A 21,444-nucleotide genomic window follows, 5' to 3' on the forward strand; every position below is an offset into this window, starting at 1 on the left:
CCATGCACCAATTTCGTGCTTTGGGCCTCTAGTAAGTACATAGTTGTGATTGGAGGATGTCCCTGATCTCTGCTTCTATCTGAGCAGGAGATTGGCGAGGTGTACGTGGTGAGCCAGACATATAGCAAAGAGCTGTGTGTTCAGCTTTCCTTCATGTGCTAGGATTTCAATTTTGGCCCAGATCTGATAAACTAAAAAAAAAAGGACACTTTGATTAATTAGGTGTGATGTGCCATTTTTAAAATGGCAAATGGATGAAAACTAAGCCCTGCCTATTTTGATTTTGTATTTCCTGCAGCTCGTCTCTTCCACCAAGCTTTCATAAGCTTTAGAAATTATATCCTGCAGTCTCATTCCTTGGATGTGGACATTCACATTATTTTGAATGATATTTGCTTCAGTGCAGGCAAGTGTTTATAGAGATTTTTAAAAATCCTGTTGAACATACTTTCTGTTTCCTTCATGTTTATTTCTGTAGTCGGGGTTTATTTGTGTAAAATAGGCCCTATTAACATTTTCTGTAAATAATTTAGTGCTTGCATAGGAGGCTGTCTGGGTCCTGTTGCTTTTATATTGGGTCCCTGAGCTAGTTATTAAATCCCCCATATGTCTTAGACTGGAGGCAGGTGTGATCTGTTACTATCTGCTCTTCACTATGTGCTAATATAGGCCCCAGTGGGATGAACTCTCATACAAGGTAGAATTAATGCATAGCAGATTCCATCTGTTTCTGCCACTGTTTCTTTACTGCATCAGGACAGAGTTCTTGCCGTAAAAGAAAAAAAGTAAGACCATCATTATTTTGTTCCCATAGGCAGCTTGGTTTTGATTATATATTTTAAATGTATTTGATTATTAGACCTTTACTCTGTGCCAGGAACTGAGGTAGAACCTGGATACAAAGCAGAGTGGGCCACAGCCTCACCCTCAGAGCCACTAAGGTGTGGAGACTTCTTGCTGAGAAATCAGTTCACATTCATGTTTTACAGTGGTCTCTAGTTTAACAAGTGTTTGCACCTGCATTTCTTGAACCACAGGCCTTCTTTCTAATGTATATTTCCAGGTTCTTTATTTTTTAATTTAACTTTTACCAATGCTGACCTTTACCTCCTTGCATTGGATGAGTAGAACATGGTGGATAGCAACCAATTTTCTCTTTTCCTAGAAAGTATAAGTGAAATTGGGAGGAACATGTAAGACAAAGCAGATCTCAGAAAAGGGTAGAGTTCCTTGCTCCAAGGTTTTTCTTTTTATCCTGGTAATGTCCCTGAAACTTAGCTCATTACGAAAAAAGTGTAGTTATGGCTAACATGTAGATTGCACCTGTTAATGCAGTGTTTTGTTTTCCAGCTCATGTGGATGATTTATTTCCATTTTTCTTGAGACATGCAAAACAGATATTTCCCGTGTTGGAATGTAAGGATGATCTACGTAAAATCAGTGACTTAAGAATACCACCTAATTGGTTAGTTTCTTCATTTGTGGATTTGAAATTTTCAGTTTCTAATCTTGGGAGATTATTATTTTTTTAAATTATATTCTGGATGGTAAGATATGAGGAGTCTAGATTGTGTTTTCCCTAGGAAAAGGCTGTTAATTCTGGCAGGCAATCAACTGCTGTCTCCCCTTATCCTGCCAGCTCGGTTTTAAGACTTATTACTGCATATCTACAGTAGCCCTCACCTTAGGGTGTTGTCCTTGTCATTCAGGTGTGGCCTTTTTGGTGTCTCTGCTGAGTGCCTGGGGTGGTAATGAGCTCTCTCACAACCACTGTTGCAGAACTCCAATGTCTCCTAGTACTTTGCCACCTCATTGAGATTGTCTGCTCAGACCCTTAGCAAGCTATTCTCTGCTAGGTGCTGCCCATGTTCAGCCCAGCCCTGGGCCAAGGACCCACAGGGAGCTCCCACACAGGCTCCAAGTCTCCCTCTTTACTGCACCCTTTTTCCTTCCACACTCTGTTCTTTAACTTTCAGCTGCTTCAGCCATGGAGAATTTGATCTCGGCTGCTCAGCTCAGTGGGACCATCATACTCTGCTTGGGTTCCACCTCCTTATTTCCTACTGGGTGCAGTAGGGCTCATCTCAAGTGTTCCCTTCTTCTAGGGCCTGCAGTCCTGCACTGCCTGTTGTCCATGTCCCCAAGCAGCTGCTGCATATATTTTGTCCAGTTTTGTACTTGTTTATGGTGGGAGGGCAAGTCCAGTACCACTCATGGCCAGAAACAGAAGACTCAGTCATTATATTGTATACATTGAAATTCAGAAGCCTGGGAATATTTGCTTATAATGTCACGTGTTGAGAGCTGTGGAAGTGATGTGAACATACCTATGGAGCTAATAGTAGTTTAAATTTATTTTAAGTAACTACAGAGGGAAAAGGATTTGTACAGTGGTAAAAATATTCAAGAAATTAATTTGCATTTGGATTTTTCTGTCCTCTAGTTAGTAAATGTCATTCTTGGAAAGCAGTCATTATTTTAGTGTCGATATGACACGTGTCATTTAGTTAATTTTTTAAAAGATGTTACCTTGTAAATGTTAAGAGAATGTTTCAATGGAATTTTTTTCAGTTGGGAACTTTGCCAAGATGGATTTTGAAATTAATAAGGTTAAGCTGTTTGCCTACTTATGTTTTAGGTACCCAGAAGCCAGAGCCATACAGCGGAAGGTAATATTCCATTCAGGCCCCACAAACAGTGGAAAGACTTACCATGCAATCCAGAAATACTTGTCAGCAAAATCTGGAGTGTATTGTGGTCCTTTAAAATTACTGGCACATGAGATCTTCGAAAAGAGTAATGCTGAGGTCAGTATATTACCAAATAATTGCTCCTTGTTAATTTTGTGTGTGGGAGTTGGGTAACAAGGAAGATGGGAAGGTGGAGTGCATATGTAGTATGCCCTTCATTAACAAAAATTGCCATATTTCATTGTACCTAAGAAGCCATCAGTTGTAAGATATGCCGTTATTTTATGTACAGTTGAGAAATAAGAACTGCCAAGTGAACTCTGACATGCCATCAGTTGTTAAGATGTATCCTGTAATAATGTGTGTATTAGAATGAATGAAATACGTTGTTACAGAATATTTCACATATTCAGAGATATGCTGAGAATAACGCAAATAATCTGAACTCACTACCCAATTCCTGTCAGATTCTAACATTTTGCCATACTTGTTTTATTTACTTTTTTTTAAGAAATAAAATATTGATATAGTTGAAACTCTGTGAACCCCTCCTTTGCCCCTCAGAGTTAACCACTACTCTGTTAGGATGTTTAATTTACCCTTTGTTAGATTAGCCCTCTGATACTGTCAACTAGAACCAATGACAAAGACTGAAGCCACCTTTTCAAACCTGAAAAGGACTGAATGCCCTGTGGTCTAAGGCATTGTTTTACTAAATGGGCTAAAATTTGGTTCATTGTTTTATTATGACTGTAATGTGGGATAAACCAGTTTTGGTAGGTAATTTGTATTCTCTATTTTTTTGTTCTGAATAATTTATGTAATTTTCCTACATAATTATCTCTTTATCCATAAATACTTAAAAAGTATTTCCTCAGACCAAAGACTTTCTTTATATAACCGCAGGATATTTATCCAAAGCGGGTCATTTGGTATTGATAGACTACTGTTATTAAATCCATACTCTATGTTCAAGTTTTGCCAGTTGTCCAATAACAATACTCCCCCTTGCCTTCACTGCCCCCACCTCCAGGTTCTGTTCAGGGACTCACACTTTTTTCATTCTCATATCTCTAGTTTCTATTAATCTGAGGCAATTTCTTGGTCTTCCTTTGTCTTTCGTAACCTTTACATTTTGGAAGACGACTACAGGTCAGTTGTGTTGTAAACCGTCCCTCAGTTTGGATATGTCTGATGTTGCCTCATGATTAGTTTCAGGCCACTGGGGAGACCAGCTGTCCAGTTGGCCTGGAGTTTCCCAGATTTAGCACCAGAAGTCCTTCACCCTTGGGAACACCTCAGTCCTGGGCGAACCAGGGTGGTTGATCACTCTGATACACCATAGCATTGATATTGGTCTTTCTCAAGGAATTATATTGGGAAGACTGTACAGTTTTAAATTTTATTTATAATATTTTTGAATATAGAAATAATTCATGTTCATTTTAAATTATTAAACTGAAATAGTATAGAAACATACAAAGTTAAAAAGTGAAACTCCTATAATTTCTCATGCTTTTGTTACCGGAGAATTTAGCTGCCTTGAGGTGTTTCCAAGTTTTATGTAGGTTTTGTAATAAAATGCTGTCACAAACAATAAGATTTCAGCTTTTATTTTTTATTAAAAATATTTGTTAAAGGATCGAGAATATTTTGTTTCAGGTATTTGACAAATAAATTTGATCATAATGGAGAGAATACTTTATCAAACATTCAAAATTTCTTTTCAAAGTGAAAGTAATTCCAGGTTTCTTTGTCATCCTAGGGTGTGCCATGTGACTTGGTAACAGGTGAAGAGCGCGTGTCAGTAGAGCCAAATGGGAAACAGGCTGCCCACGTTGCTTGTACTGTTGAGATGTGCAGTGTTACCACTCCTTGTATGTACACACTATTTAAAACAGCATTTTTGAAAAATTTTAAACAGTGATGAACATATGAAATGTTTTCTATTGTGAAAAAATTTAAGTTGAGACAAAGAAGAGAATAATACAGCAAAAAGTATCTACTATCACTAATGAATGCCTAAAACTTTCTGTCATGTTTGCTTTTTTTTTAAATTTTTTTTATTTCAGAGAGGAAGGAAAAGGGAGAGAGAGATAGAAACATCAATGATGAGAGAGAATCATTGATCGGCTGCCTCCCCTACTGGGGATTGAGCCCGCAACCCAGGCATGTGCCCTTGACCGGAATCAAACCTGGGACCCTTCAGTCCGCAGGCTGATGCTCTATCCACTAAGCCAAACCAGCTAGGGCTCATGTTTGCTTTTTTTTTTTTTAAATATATATTTTATTGACTTTTTTATAGAGAGGAAGGGAGAGGGATAGAGAGTTAGAAACATCGATGAGAGAAACATCGATCAGCTGCCTCCTGCACACTCCCTACTGGGTATTTGCCCGCAACCCAGGTACATGCCCTTGACCAGAATCAGACCTGGGACCCTTCAGTCCGCAGGCCGACGCTCTGTCCACTGAGCCAAACCAGTTAGGGATCATGTTTGCTTTTTAATATTTCCCTTTTTCTCTTGAAAGAACAAAAATGTTAATAGCTATGAAGTTATCTTTGTACTAATCCTCAGTTCAATTCTTACCCTTCTTTTTGTTTTCAGTATTATTTGTATTAGTTTTAGGTGTACAGCATAGTAGTTAGGCAGTCATATACTTTCTTTAAAATATATTTTTATTGATTGTTAGAAAGAGGAAGGGAGAGGGAGAGAAACATCAAGAAATGGCATTGATCCGCTGCCTCCTGCACACCCCCTACTGGGGTCAAGCCCGAAACTTGAACATGCACCCTGACCAGGAATTGAACAGGTGATCTCTTGGTGCATGGGTTGGCGCTCAACCACACCTGCTGGGCAGCAGTCATATACTTTATATAGTGTTCTCCGTGATATTTTCAGTACCCAACTGATACCAATTAATTACACTATTATTGACTCTATTTCTGTGCTGTACTTCATATCCCCGTGACTATTTTGTAACTACCCATCTGTAGTTCTCAATCCCTTCACTTTTTTTGACCCGGTCCCCTGATCTCCCTCTCCTCTGCCAGTCATAGTCTGTTCCCTGTATCTATGAGTCTGTTTCTGTTTTGTTTGTTCATTTATATTGTTCTTTAGATTCCACATATATGTGAAATCATATGGTATTTGTCTTTCTCTGACTGACTTATTTCACTTAGCATAACACCAATGCTGTCACAAACAGTAAGATTTCATTTTTTTTTTTATGGGCATTATTCATATTTTGATCTTTTCTTTTTTCTTTCTTCTTAAAAAAGACCCTTTAACATTTCTTGTAATACTTGTTTGGTAGTGTTGAACTCTAGTTTTGTCTTGTTTGTATATGCCCAGATGCAATAAGTAAATTTTAATCTGATGGTTTTTCAGTATAAAAATAACTTTCTTTTGTTTCTTAAATGTCTTTGCAGGCATATTACATTTTTAAAAATTTTAATGTGCTCTTAACTCCTTGGTATTTTGAGAAGAAAATTAATATAATTAATATGACTTAAAAAATAATAAAGTAATATGGTTGGAAGCATTAAAATAAAATTCGGCACTAATTTTTGCCGTAGTGATGAGCTTAAGTTCCCTAAGAATGAGCATTGCTGGAACTCAGGGGATTGCACTTTCCACTCCACTTTCTGGTCCTCACACCTGTCTGGGCTCCTGTGACAGAGATGCTTCATTTACTGTGGGCTATCTGCTCCTGGTTCCTGGGAGCATAGATACTTTTTCCTCTTACTGCTGTGCAGGTGTGTTAGTTCTCATTGCCCCTGAGATTGCAGAAATAGGACAAATGAACCTGCTTAATGTGTGAGGCAGTGCAGTAGAGTGGTTAACAGTCCGGACTTTGGAGCTGGATGGCCTGGGTTGGAATTCCATGTTTTTTTGATCTTACACTTACCTGTACACACTGTATCCTTGGGCCATGACTTAACTTCTCTGGGTCTCAGTTTATTTTTCTGTAAAATGAAGAAGATGATGACTTTCCTTTTATATTTGTTGTGAGGATTAAATGAGTTATAATTGTAAAGCCCTGAGAACAAGACTGCCAGGAAAGAAGCACTGAGTGATCAGTGGGGATGATGACTGGTGTGATGAAAGCTTGAATGTTGGTGTTGTAATTTGTTTGCAATACTATTTAAGTACTTATGTTGCTCATGATAACTTTTTATTTTAAGATGAAGTGGCTGTGATTGACGAAATTCAAATGATTAAAGACCCAGCCAGAGGATGGGCCTGGACCAGAGCACTTCTAGGTTGGTGGTCTTAATGCTGAAAACCTGTGCTTTGTGACATCTGCACGGAGATGCATTATCTGCTGGACGTTGCCAAGTAGAGCCAGCTAGATTCTTTCTTTTTGACACAAATCAAACAAAAAAGTCAGCTAAGTGTTCAGTTTTATTTTCTAAATATTATTTAAATAATGGGAAGTCTTTTTCCCATTATGAAATTAGCATAACCACTTAATTAAAGTTAAAATATTCAAATCTCACCATATGTACAACCATTATTAAGATTTGGTGTGTTTAATGCCAGTTTTGTGACTATATAATTTTGTATCTTTTTTCAGTTCTGTTGTTTCCGAAATTTTTTTGGAATAACGTTATTATGTTATTAATAATGCTGCAGTAAAAATCCTTGTGGCCATAGCTTTTTATTCATATATTTTATTATTTCTTTAGGATAGGCTCCTAGAAGTGGAGTTTTTGAGGTCCATGGACATGAATGAATATTTCTAATGCTTGATAATTGGAGTGAATTAAAATTTTAAAAAAATTATTGATGGGGGCAGGGAGATGGAAAGAGAAACTTTAATTTGTTGTTCCACTTATTTATGTACTCATTGGTTGATTCTTTGTAGGTGCCCTGACCAGAGATCGAACCTACAACATTGGTGTATTGGAACGATGCTCTAACTAAACTAAGCTATCTGGCCAGAGCTGGAGTGAATTTTTGACCAGCATATTGTAGGACAGGTGTTCTCAGATTTAAAAACAAACAGCTGAACTCTTTTCCAGATAAAGAGTATTCATTGAAACCTTAATGTAAAATGGATGAAAGCGGATCTGCTAAGGGGTAAGGAGATTGGAGTTCCTTCTACCCTCCAGCCCCAGCCTCTGAGGCACCTCACTGATTCCATGGAGGCTAATGTTCAGTACTAATCACAAAATGCCAGGTACCAGTCCTGGTGACATCACCCTCTAGACTCAACACCTTGGCCAAAGCAATTTAAAAGCCCTGATGTTTATAAAAATGTAGTTAATCTTTGCCCAGTATATTACTGTTTTGAGGTTTGAATCAAAGAGATAATATTTATGAAAACATTTTGTAATGTTGTAAAGCAATGGAAACAAACTTAAAATATTTTTGCTAGCCCTGGCCTAGTGGCTCGGTTGGTTGGAGTGTCGTCCCATACACCAAAAGGTTATGGTTTGATTCCTGGTCAGGGCACATATCTAGGTTGGGGGTTCCCTCCCCAGTCAGTGAGCGAAGGGAAGGCAACAGATTGATTTTTCTCTACATCAATGTTTCTCTCTCTAAAAATCAATTTAAAAAATGTTCTCGGGTGAGGATTAAAAATACATATATTGTTTGCTGTGTAAAGTGTTGCATATTTACTTTTATGTCTTTAAAATTTTTTAACTTGTGATTTTGCATTTAACAGGACTGTGTGCTGAAGAGGTTCATTTATGTGGAGAAGCTGCTGCTATTGACCTGGTTACTGAGCTTTTGTACACGACTGGGGAGGAAGTGGAGGTACTCGATTATATGCTTTGTTCTCAAGATGGCATAGCAAATAGCCCAGAGCACCCAGGCAGTGGCTTCATAGGCCCCAGGTAGTGGTAAATCAGAACTTAACTAGAAAGAAAGCTTTATTTCCTCGTAGTTGACTAGGTAATACATAATTGATTTAACCTCATATTTGGAGTTCTGACAGAGTGGCCATCTTACCCTAAGTCTCCTAAAAGTACAGGAGATGCTTCATATTCTTTTGATGAAAACTTTTGGAGTTTCAGCAGATCTCTTTAGAATTAAATAAGTCAGGAATATTGGAAGTTTGAGGTTCAGGAAAAGTTTGTGCTTTTTATTTTTCTTTATTTTTATTGATTTTAGAGAGAGGAATGGTGGGGGAGGGGAGAGAAAGAAACATCCATGTGAGAGTAAAACATATATCGGTTGCCTCCACCTGACCAGGGGTCCAACCTGCAACCTGGGTACATGCCCTGGCGGAATCAAACCTGCCACCTTTCGGTGTACGGGGACATTGCTCCAACCAACTGAGCCACACTGGCCAGGGCAAAAGCTTGTGGTTTTTAAAGTCTCGGATGTCAGGTAATTGGGGCCTTTGATATACATCTAATTGCTAGAAATAGTTTGTATCCCTTTTCAAATTCTTAGAGTAAGAAGTAATTGGTTTTCTTTTAATCCTACTTTTTGTTTTCTTTACCAGAGTTCTATAATAAGATGAAGAAATATTTAAAAATGGGTCCATTACTTTAGTTTTGTATTCAGCTTTCAGGGAGAGAAATGTAGTAGAAGAAATTCTGGGTTCTAGTCTTGGCTTTGCTGTTACTAGTTTTGTATTCTTAGGCAGATTGTAGAAGGCTAGAACCGGGAAAATCCTCTTCAGACCTGATCTTTTATAGGGCTCTCTCTTACTTTTTCATAAAAGAAAAGAACAGTGAATAACCCTTCTGAACTTATAAAGTTGCCATGAGAATCAAATGTAGCCCTAGCCAGTTGCTGAGTGGTTAGTGTTCTCCCTTGGACTGAGGAGTTGTGGGTTCCATTCCTGTCAAGGGCACACACCTTGATTGCAGGCTTGATCCCTGGCCCCGATCAAAGCATGTGCGGGAGGCAACCAATTGATGTGTCTCTCTCACATCGATGTTTCTCTCTAAAATCAATGAGGGGAAAAAGAAAATCACATGTATATGAAAGTGCTTTGAAAAATTTATGAAACGCTGTTTAGCATTTAGTTAATTTAGAAATACAATGAATATTAAAATAAATGCTTTTCTGTATTTCCCTTTGAAAAACAATGGACCTTGTTTTTAGCTTTTAGCAAGTTTTTCATTTAATTGTTAGTTACATGAAATTGAGTTTGGTGTGTTATTTTACAATATTGTATCTTTATTAAAGGTTCGAAACTATACAAGGCTTACACCCATTTCTGTGCTGGATCATGCATTAGAATCTTTAGACAACCTTCGGCCTGGGGACTGCATTGTCTGTTTTAGCAAGAATGATATTTATTCTGTGAGTCGACAGATTGAAATTCGGGGATTGGAATCAGCTGTTATATATGGCAGTCTCCCACCTGGTAATTACTGGCTTTCATCGTGAGAGAATAGTAAATCTTATTTTTGCAGTTTATGTTGAATATGTATAGAAAACACAATAAAAGATATTGAATTAAGATGCTTGATATATTAGTTATTTGTTATAGGTCATATAAAATAAGTATTTCTCTAGTTTATCTTGGTGGGGATAGAAATATTTTAATTATTTCTAGCTCTTATTATTTGCTGTTATTTTAAATTTTGAATTAAAGAGTTTTTTACAAAAATGTCATTACCCATGAACTTGAGTAATATTCCTCAAATTGTAGTCCTGAAATCTGTTACTACATGTCTTCAGAAGTGAGAAGGCTGGTGTGGTGTGGGATTGTGTTGCTGTATGTGGGGATATTTAAAAGAGTGGAAATAAAGGATAAGTAGCTCTTTGAGGATATAAAGAAATAACCTTGAAACAATAAGAATCTTATCCATAAAAATAGAAAGTAGGGGGTGAGGGTTTTTAAGATACACTTAGTGTGATACAGTAAAGATTGAGAACACTGATTTAACATAAACTTCTTATTTTAGGGACCAAACTTGCTCAAGCAAAAAAGTTTAACGATCCTGATGATCCATGCAAAATCCTGGTTGCTACAGATGCAATTGGCATGGGACTTAATTTGTAAGTGATTTTTTTTTTTAACAATCATGGCTATTCAGTGGGTTAGATGGCAATTAAAAATTTTCTAATTGGCATTAGAATGACCACTTTGGAGAATGGGTATTACCGTATAGATCTGAGATTTACCTTGCTTACACCTGGTAAGGGAGTAAAAAGAAAGTATCACATAGCTCGGACTTGGAGTGCTGCTCCCTACCACTGCTATCCTGTTATATTACCTTACTTTACTTTTAGTTTCTCAGTTGACAAGGTGTGTGAGTGCCTACTGTGCTTGTAGGGCTAACTATTATCTGTAAGGATAACAGTACTAAGCCTAAATATTCCTCTCTGGGGAATGAATCAAAAAAACTATTCAAACTGTTAATATCCAGCTTATAAAAGCAGCTTGAGCCCTAGCTGGTTTGGCTCAGTGGATAGAACGTTGGCCTGCGGACTAAAGGGTCCCGGGTTCAATTCCGGTCAAGGGCACATGCCTCATGGGCAATTCCGGGTTGCGGGCTCCATCCTCAGTAGGCATGCAGGAGGCAGCCAATCAATGATTCTCTCTCATCATTGATGTTTCTATCTCTCTCTGCCTTCCTCTCTGAAGTATAAAGATACATTTTTTAAAAAAGGCAACACTATGAGAACACTATGTGGTTTATTTGTAAAAAAAAAAAAGTTATCTTCTGTAGCCTTATTGAGGTATAATTTACATACTATACAGTTCACCCATTGTAAAAGTACAAGTTGATAAATTCTAGTAAATTTACACAGTTGTTGAAAAATACTATTTAAAGGGAAGAAAGAATTACCAACAAACCTCTTTTTCTTATTTTGAAAACAGCGGGCAAGGTTGCAAGTAGTCTAACGTAGAATTGAGTGAGCGTTTCTGCAGTGACCCAGTCATGGAGAGTTTTTCATCTGTGAGATCACTTTTATTTCTATTTCAGGAGCATAAGAAGAATTATTTTTTATTCCCTTATAAAGCCCAGTATCAATGAAAAGGGAGAGAAGGAACTAGAACCAATCACCACTTCTCAAGCCTTGCAGATTGCTGGCAGAGCTGGTAGATTCAGTTCGAAATATAAAGAAGGAGAGGTTACAACAATGAATCGAGAAGACCTCCGTTTATTAAAGGAGATTTTGAATAAGCCTGTCGATCCTATAAAGGTAAGGTTAATTACTCCCCTTTGGAGGACAGTCATGCCATCCTTCACCCTCCCTCCAGACTCTTGCCTCAGACAGGCGGTAACAAAAGAGAAATTTTATACCATGAAAATTATGTCAAGAAAGCCCTACTTGCCCTAGCTGGTTTGGCTCAGTGGATGGAGCATCGGCCTGTGGACTGAAGGGTCCTGGGTTTGATTCCGGTCAAGGGCACATGCCTGGGTTGCAGGCTCGATCCCTAGTGGGGGGCATGCAGGAGGCAGCCGGTCAATGATTCTCTCTCATCATTGATGTTCCTATCTCTCTCTCTCCCTCTCCCTTCCTCTCTGAAATCAATAAAAATATATTAAAGAAAGAAAGAAAGCAAGCAAGCCCTACTTTATTGCTTTGGAGAAGAATAGAGACTCCTGGTTGAGAATGGTGTGCAGGTGAAAAATCCAGATTGAAAAGTTTAGTGAACCTAACTTCCTTTCGTTCTTCCTATAATCAAGCAGAAGGTGGGGGCAGGGGCACAGTTGCTTCAGGTGGGCACTCAGCTATGTAAGTAGACTGAAACTTATCAGGAGCTTGAATGTAGAAGAAACCCTTTAGTGTGGGGCAAAAACAGCACTAAGCAACACAATTGTGAGCCAATAAGGACAAATGTAGTTAATGAGACAGAAGTGTACATATTTTCAACAAACTAACTGTTACAGTTTTTTAAAAAATATGTTTTTATTGATTTCAGAGAGAGGGAGAGAGAGAGAAACATCAATGATGAGAGAGAAACATCAATTGGATGCCTCCCTTGCGCCCCCCTACTGGGGATGGACCCCGAAACCCAGGCATGTTCCCTGACCATAATCAACTGTGACCTCCTGGTTGATGCTCAACCAACTGAGCCACACCAGCTGGGCCTAACTGTTAGAATTTAAAGTTGCCTGGAAATCTTTCTAAATGTGGCTCTTTTCATTTTTCAGTGGCCCTGGGCAAAGGGGAATATAAGTGAGATAACACAAGGAAAAGTTTTTAGAGGGAAGCTGAGGTTGAAATAATTTCTGTAGCTTTTGTTGAGTGCAGTTGGTAATGACACACCATTTCCCTCGTGTGCACAGAACCTCATTTCTTGTGCTCATTCTCTTCCTCCGACCGTGATTGACATCGCTCTCCTATCCTCTTTCCCATTCCCTTCCCCCCCAGCTTATACTCACCTGTAGGCATCCGGGAACACTGCAGTATACAGTTAAAGAGATACCTGACCTCCAGTTTAGACATTTTTCATGTATTTATGTGTCAGACACTGTATAACTAAAATGTGAATAAAATACCCATTGACTACTCAGTGGGTATAATTGGTTAGTTTTATTAAATCATCTCATTAGCTTTTTAAATTGGTAATAAATGGGGAAATGATGATGCTTTTCTCTATTTTACTCAAATTCTTTACTCAAGACTATTTTTGAATTAACTTAGGAAAACTTCTCCTTTAAAAAAAATAAGCTTGCCCTACCTGGTTTGGCTCAGTGGATAGAGTGTCGACCTGCGGACCGAAGGGTTCCAGGTTCTATTCCGGTCAAGGGCACATGCCCGGGGTTGTGGGCTCGATCCCTGGTAGGGGGCGTGCAGGAGGCAGCCAATCAGTGATTCTCTCTCATCATTGATGTTTCTCTCTCTCTCTCCCTCTCCCTTCCTCTCTGAAATCAATAAAAATATATTTTTTAAAAATAAGCTTATGATTGTTTTTTTCTTTTACTAAAGGCAGCTGGTCTTCATCCAACTGCTGAACAGATTGAAATGTTTGCCTACCATCTGCCTGATACAACACTGTCTAATCTCATTGTAAGTAGGAAATCACTTTAAGTCCCTTTCCAAAAGTATTGATATGTTGGCTATTGTAAACAATACTGCAATGAATATGTTTGCACATGGCTGCACATGTCTTTTTTGATTTAGTGTTTTAGGTTTCTTCAGATAAATACAGTACCCAAAAGTGGCATTGGCTGGGTCTTTTTGTGTCTCTTGTTATAACCTTTGTTTTAAAGTCTATTTTGTCTGGTATAAGTATTGCTTCCCCACCTTTTTGTTTGTTTCCATTTTTTGTGAAATGCCTTTTCCCATCTCTTTGCTTTGAGTATATGTGTCTTTCTCTCTGAAGTGAGTCTCTTGTAGGCAGCAAACGTGAGGGTCTTTTGTTATCCATTCAGCTACCATGCATCTTTTGATTGGAGCATTTAATCCATTTGTATTTATGTTTTTGATATTTTCTTTTTTCCCCTCTTTCTCTTCTCCCTCTTCTTTCTTTTTTTTTCTTCTTCTTGACTCTAACATTTCTTGTAATACTGGTCTAGTGATGATGAACTCCTTTAGCTTTTTCTTGTCTGGGAAGCTCTTTATCTGTCCTTTGATTCTGTGTCCATCGAGAGATGAGTGGATGAAGAAGTGGTGCATGTGCACAATGAAATATGACGCAGCCATATGGAACGAAATCTTGCCATCTGCAACAACATGGATGGGCCTAGAGCAGGGGTGGGCAAACTTTTTGACTCGAGGGCCACAATGGGTTCTTAAACTGGACCGGAGGGCCGGAACAAAAGCATGGATGGAGTGTTTGTGTGAACTAATATAAATTCAAAGTAAACATCATTACATAAAAGGGTACGGTCTTTTTTTTTTTAGTTTTATTCATTTCAAAGGGGCCGTAGTTTGCCCACGGCTGGCCTAGAGGGTATTTTGCTGAGTGAAATAAGTCAGAAAGAGAAAGGCAAATGCTGTAGACTTCACTTATATGTGGAATCTAAAAATAAAATAAATGAACACGTAGAACAGAAACAGACTCATAGATATAGAGAATATTTTGACAGTTCCCTGATGGGAGTGGGGTTGGGGGAATTGGTAAAAAAGATGAAGGGATTAAGAAGTACAAATTGGCCCTAACCGATTTGGCTCAGTGGATAGAGTGTCAGCCTGAGGACTGAAGGGTCTCAGGTTCGATTCCGGTCAAGGGCATGTACCTTGGTTGCAGGCGCATCCCCAGTAGGGGGTGCGCAGGAGGCAGCCGATCTATGTTTCTCTCTCATGGATGTTTCTAACTCTCTATTCCTCTCCCTTCCTCTCTGTAAGGGAGGGTATTGATTTTATTGTTAAAAATCAATAAAATATATTTTAAAAAAAAAGAACTACCAATTGGTAATTATGGTCATGGGGATATATAGTACAGCAAGGGGAATTTAATAATTTTTAATAACCATGTATGGTGTCAGATGGGTACTAGGTTTATCAGGATGATCACTTCATAAGTTATTAAATGTCTAATCCCTGGGTTGTACACTAATATAATATTGTACATCTATAATTGAAAAATAAAAAATTGGAGTATTTGAAACCTTGCTTCCCTGCAACTGTCATCAGTTTTGGCTCAAATAAACTCATAAAAATGCTCAAAAAGAAAATAAAAAACAAAAATGTTGATACGTCAGATAATTACTAGTTAACCTCATGGGAATGAATGGATAGGCTGTTTTTGTGAAGTTGCTATATATGAAGTTTATGTTGAAAGTGAAAACTTTTTTTTTTTTAAAAATATATTTTATTGATTTTTTACAGAGAGGAAGGGAGAGAGATAGAGAGCTAGAAACATCGATGAGAGAGAAACATAGATCAGCTGCCTCCTGCACACCCCCTACTGGGGATGTGCCCACAACCAAGGTACATGCCCTTGACCGGAATCGAACCTGGGACCTTTCAGTCCGCAGGCCGACGCTCTATCCACTGAGCCAAACCAGTTACGGCGAAAGTAAAAACTTTCAAAATCGTTTGGGACTTTTGTCTGAGTATTTTAGCTTGGGAAGGTTATGGAGGAATTATTAGCTTGAGGGGGCAATGAATAAAGCAGGCCTTTCTAGAAGTCTGTTATGGGTTAAAGAGGTTGTCGTTTGTACATGTGAGTACTTTATTCATGCCTATTTAGGCAGTCCAGTAATTTAATATGTCTTTTTTCCCCCCTAGGATATTTTTGTAGACTTTTCACAAGTTGATGGGCAGTATTTTGTCTGCAATCTGGATGATTTTAAGTTTTCTGCAGAGTTGATCCAGCATATTCCATTAAGCCTGCGAGTAAGGTATGTGTTCTGCACAGCCCCTATCAACAAGAAGCAGCCTTTCGTCTGCTCTTCACTGTTACAGGTAAGCCTGCATCTTTAGGATATTTTGAGTTGTTTTTGGTTTAGGTATTTTCCCCAAACAGTACTTTGTTACTCAAAACAGTTGGAGACTGTCCTTTAATATGAGATAATATGTAAGAACTTAAATATAAAGTGACTCTCTTTTTCTTACAAATAATTTTTTGCTTTGTATTTGGGCTTATGTGGTAGCCTTTGTGAAGAAGCTAAAACAAAAATAATTAAATACAATTTTTTTCAAGGGAAGGGGGTCTTTGCCTGATGATACACTTTTTCCTTATTGGTGATGGGTAATATTTTTGGAAGGGAGGGGCCAGGGGTTTAGTAGTGGCAATAGTATTCAGTTTTCTTAACCATAAGACACTGAGCCAGGGAATGTTGTCTTGCATGAATTTGGTGCCAGGGTTCTGGTTCCTTTTATTTTCACTCATGTGAGTAGGGATACAATTCTGAGGAGCACAGAAGTCACCAAAACAGAGGGCCCGGGAAGGGCAGTGGACGCTGTGTCCTCACCTCTCTGGGCCCTTGCTCTCCCTTGTCAGCACACTAAACCCAAAGGTCTCCTCTCTGAATCTCTTCCTGACTCATGGTTGTAGTTCCGCTGCCATTTCTTTATAGACCTTAGCATTCTGCATATTAGCTCCGTTTTTATCAACTCTATTTCTAAATTCAAAATTATTTTTAAATTACATAAATAATACAGAAATACTTTCTCTTTGCACAAAATTAAAACATTACGATAGGATAAATTGGGCTACCTCCTCCAATATTAGTTCTATGGCATAACTATTATCAGTTCGTATGTAATCTTGCAGACCTTTCCAGTTGCATTTGCCTACATAGGTATACATGTAGGAATTCTAGTTTTGTTGTGGGGGTGTTTTCCCATAAATGCTATAATGAATTTTTCTGCAACTTGCTGTTTTCTTTTTCCCTTATTATGTCTTAGAGGTCTTCCCTGTCCAGGTATTTACCTAGGAAATATGTTTCTTAGAGCTGGCATTTGTTAGAGAGTTAGCTAGCGTAAGGTTGATGTTTATGGAACAGAGGTCTTAAATGCTGCAGACTGACGTAGATGGAGTTTGAGCCCATGTCTGAACCCATTTACACCATTCTTCAAATTATTCTAATGAAGCAGAAGCACTTACTAAGGAGAAAGGACAGTTTAACAGTTGCTTATGTGTTCTGTTTAATGATGAGAATGTGAAATCTAGAGATTTTTCCTTGATCTCCATTATTGCTGAACTTCAAAAGAGCCATTGATGGCCTCTCAGGATTGATTTTGTAAAAAGAAGGATGTCATTCCCCCACCTTTTAAAAAGTTACCTTTATAAAATATTAAATGTTCTTTAAAATACAGAAAAGTATAAAGAAGGAAAGAAAGCATCCTGCCTATTGAAACACAATCACAGTTAACATTTCTTGTGCTTCCTTTTATTTCTAATCACAGGCTTAAGTGAGTCTGATTCCTTTTCTTCTGCTTCTCTCAGTTTGCCAGGCAGTATAGCAGGAACGAGCCCTTGACCTTTGCATGGTTACGCCGATATATTAAATGGCCATTACATCCTCCTAATAATATTAAAGACCTCATGGATCTTGAAGCTGTCCATGATGTCTTGGATCTTTACCTGTGGCTAAGGTATCAAATATTTCCTTTATGTGCTCTCATTTTATAAAGTAATAGGGAAAATCAAAGGTTTTATGAAGGGTCTTTTGCTCTTTCATATTAGGCACATATTTGCAGGGTGCTCTATATTATGTTTATTGTCCATAAAGGCAGTTGAGCCTAGTTAATCCCCATTCCAAAAATGACTTAAAGCATTCTTAGGATTCTCGTTAAGATGGGTGGGTGAGAAGGTCCGCTAGATCCTTGCTACTCAATGGGTGGAAGCTTATTAGAAATAGAGAATATCACACTTAATCAAATTCTGCATTTTAACTATATTCCCCAGGTGATTCATTTATATGTTAACATTTGAGAGGTTAATTAAAATCCTCAATTAATGGTCTTGCGACTTTAAGCAAAAGAATGTATAACAAAACCAATTTTACCAGAGGCTAATCGATATAAACCAGAGTTAAGTTCCTATAGCATCTCATCAGTGTTATGATGAGACAGTGTTATACAAGGCGACGTTATTGGAGGGCCTGCTGTACCGTTCTAGCTCAGTAACTCAAAGGGGGGGCATGTCCCACGAGGGGCATATTGGAATCAGGTCGGGGGGAGTGGTGACCCATCCTCATAATGATGTACTCCTCAGATGTGTTGGGGCAGAAGTAAAAGTTGAGCAAAGACAAAACAAATTTTGCATAAACAACATTTAGAATTAATCAGTGTCAAGATGTAGTTTCGTCATTGATATTATTGTAGTAGTTCAGCGACTGTGATAAGAGCTGTTGCTATAATGTAATGTCTTTTTCCCAGCTATCGGTTTATAGATATGTTTCCAGATGCCAGCCTTGTTCGAGACCTGCAGAAAGAGCTAGATGGCATTATCCAAGAGGGTGTACACAACATCACCAAACTGATTAAAATTTCAGAGGCACAAAGGCTGTTGAATTTGGAGAATGTGTCAGCAGACAGCCGGTCTCGTTTGCCAGGAACATTGAAGAGCCAAGCAAGAAGGATGCGCGGTACCAAAACTTTAGGGTATAAAGCTGCTGAGCCACCCAGCCCCAGTGCGGAAGAGAAATCCCTTGCTTCCAGGTTGGTGCAGCAAGGACTCCTCACTGCAGACATGCTGAAACAGCTGGAGAAGGAGTGGCTGACACAGCGGACTGAGCATGGCAGAGACAGGACAGCGCCTGGGACTTCCTCCAAAGGGTCAAGAAGAAAGAAGAAGGAACCTGATTCAGATTAGTTTTATTTTATTTTATTTTATTTTTATTTTGCAAATAAATATTTTAAAATTCTTTTTTTTCCTCATCTGCATTTACTGCCTTATATATAGTATTCTGGCTATCTCACTGGGGTGTGTTTTTTTTTTACCCAGAAAAATTAACTCTTAAAGATGAGTAAACTTGGTTTGTTTCTACATTTTAAAAATATGGAATGTCTTAAAGATTTTATTTAAAATTTTATAGAACTTTATAGTATAGCACTAAGACAATGCACTATAAAGAACTCTGCATGGCAATCAAACCCGTTTGGTGAATTGTTTGACCAGTTTTCTACACCATTGCTGAGGATGTCATGGATGGAATTGCTGTCTGTTGAACCCACGTACCAGAAGCTGTTCTAGGTGCTGGAAATGTATAGTAAGCAAGATGTATTATATGGAGATTTTGTTATGGAGACAAATAGGAGTAAGTTAAGTAAATGTCAGCTCTGTGAGGGTAGAGATGGTTGTGTGTCTAGTTCACTGCTGTGTTTTCAGTGCCTAGAATACAGTAGAAGCACAATCAGTCTTTGTTCAATGAATGAGTGTGCTTTTGGAGATAACTGCTAGGATAAAGTAGAATAAGGAAAGAGAGTAACAAGCGGTAGCAGTGGACTCTTCTACATAGAGTGGGTGGTCTTCCCATGTCAGAGGTCAGTCTGATGCATAGTGGCCTCTATTGCCCAACACAGTTTTCAGCCCTGATTAGTGATACAGCTTAAAAGGAGCTTAAGGGCTTTGACATTGGACAGGCCTGAGTTCAGCTTCTCTCATCATTACCTGCTCGGTGACCTTGCTCTCTCTGAAGATGGACAGTAATGCTACTCAGAGTTGTTCAGGAGGTTAAATGTGATGAGATGCCATTTAGCACAGCGCCTGGTATATATGAAGTGTTTTACAAATGAAACTGAAGGTTTGGGTTCACTCTGGGCTGTGAATTGACCACTTAAGTCATTCCAAGAACTGAACTAATTCCTTGAGCGGCTGCTAAACAGGCTGACTTCAGACTAGCGATTACACTGACTTGGTTGAAAGTGGGTCAAGAACAGTTGGCAAACTAGTTATCTTTTTCTGGCTTTTTCTTTGGTAGTTCTGGAGTTCAGATGATGTTTCATTCTATAGGTACAGATCTGGCAGTCTTTATTCTAATCTTTGTCTTTCTGGAAGTAAAGGCTGAGTAGATGGCACAGTGTATTTCTCCCTTGTTTGTGGGTAAACAGTAGTGAAATGTCCAGAAGGGCAGATATTCTTCATTGGACAACTTTAGCTTCTAGAATTTGCCTTCCCCTGTGACTTACACCATAGCAGACATAGTCCCTTCTTGCCCATTTGGTCTCATTGTATTTAAGAGATGAGGCACATCACTTAGAGCAGCAGTTCTCAACCTGTGGGTCGCCAACCTGTGGGTCGCGACCCCTTTGGGGGTCGAACGACCCTTTCACAGGGGTGGCCTAAGGCCATCGGAAAACACATATATTATTACATATTGTTTTTGTGATTAATCACTATGCTTTAATTATGTTCAATTTGTAACAATGAAAATACATCCTGCATATTAGATATTTACATTACGATTCATAACAGTAGCAACATTACAGTTATGAAGTAGCAACGAAAATAATTTTATGGTTGGGGGTCACCACAACATGAGGAACTGCATTAGGAAGGTTGAGAACCACTGACTTAGAGGATTAGTTCGGGTTAGTTCTCCCACTTCATTTGGGGGGCCAGAGTTGGTAATTCACAGAAGACACTTAAGCAAGACCCTTGCAAACTTCGCTAGTTAAATGTTAGTGAAGTCTCAGATAAGAGGAGTGAAGGTGGGGATACTGTAAGGAAAGGGCTGCTTGAACACTGAGCTAAAGAGTAGAAATAGTGATAAATAGTTCACCTTTCCCTGTGTGGGGGAGGGAGAATCCTCTGCCTGTGGTTAGGCAGAAGAGACTAAAGAAAGATAAAATCAGGTGAAACAAATAGGAATAATATAATTAAGTGGCTCTGAGTAATTAACTGCAAAGTGCTTCAAATTTGAAAACAACCTGGTCTCTGCACCAAGCCTGACATGTCATTTATTTTTCTTTGAGGGCTTCTGGGCCAGCTAAGTCCCAGGCATATGTTTCACTCAGGTCATGTTCTTAACCTTTTTTTTTTTTTCTAAAGGCCTTTTTTTCTTTTTAAAAAAAATATGTATTTATTGATTTCAGAGAGGAAGGGAGAGGGAGAGATAGAAACATCAATGATGAGAGAATCATTGATCGGCTGCCTACTGCACGCCCCCAACTGGGGATCGAGCCTGCAACCTGGGCATGTGCCTGGACCAGGAATCGAACCGTGAGCTCCTGGTCACGCTCAACCATCAACCCATACCAGCCAGACCTCAGCCTTTCTAAAACACAACTCTTTTTTTTTATTTTTTTTGCAGTTTTCTCACAGGTTTTGAAGCCCTCTTTGGATTATTGTGAATTCAGTTGAACATCAACACGGAGCATGGACTGAGACTTGGATGCTAACCTCAGTTCCATCGGTACAGATCTGGCTAATTTAATAAGATGTGGTTAGTACAGATCTGGTTAGGAATAAAATCAATGACTTGTAATGC

At 38.6% G+C, this 21,444-nt stretch overlaps 1 protein-coding gene across 1 annotated transcript in view; it reads left to right on the forward strand.

Annotated features, from left to right (window-relative positions):
* The window catches only part of SUPV3L1 (SUV3-like helicase), a gene marked incomplete at its 5' end in the record, with an annotated part of 22,123 nt that extends 2,091 nt beyond the window's left edge, over positions 1-20,032 (forward strand). Inside the window, 13 exons of the mRNA XM_005876822.2 lie at positions 299-406; positions 1,351-1,465; positions 2,639-2,807; positions 4,456-4,567; positions 6,877-6,954; positions 8,364-8,455; positions 9,842-10,022; positions 10,567-10,660; positions 11,593-11,812; positions 13,547-13,627; positions 15,794-15,970; positions 17,457-17,605; positions 18,392-20,032. Coding sequence (XP_005876884.1) covers positions 299-406; positions 1,351-1,465; positions 2,639-2,807; positions 4,456-4,567; positions 6,877-6,954; positions 8,364-8,455; positions 9,842-10,022; positions 10,567-10,660; positions 11,593-11,812; positions 13,547-13,627; positions 15,794-15,970; positions 17,457-17,605; positions 18,392-18,827 — 2,012 coding nt within the window. The remainder of the gene's footprint in view (positions 1-298; positions 407-1,350; positions 1,466-2,638; positions 2,808-4,455; positions 4,568-6,876; positions 6,955-8,363; positions 8,456-9,841; positions 10,023-10,566; positions 10,661-11,592; positions 11,813-13,546; positions 13,628-15,793; positions 15,971-17,456; positions 17,606-18,391) is intronic.
* Between the last annotated feature and the right edge of the window lie 1,412 nt (positions 20,033-21,444).

Source organism: Myotis brandtii, unplaced genomic scaffold (assembly GCF_000412655.1).
Source record: "Myotis brandtii unplaced genomic scaffold, ASM41265v1 scaffold499, whole genome shotgun sequence".
NCBI classification, from domain to species: domain Eukaryota; kingdom Metazoa; phylum Chordata; class Mammalia; order Chiroptera; family Vespertilionidae; genus Myotis; species Myotis brandtii.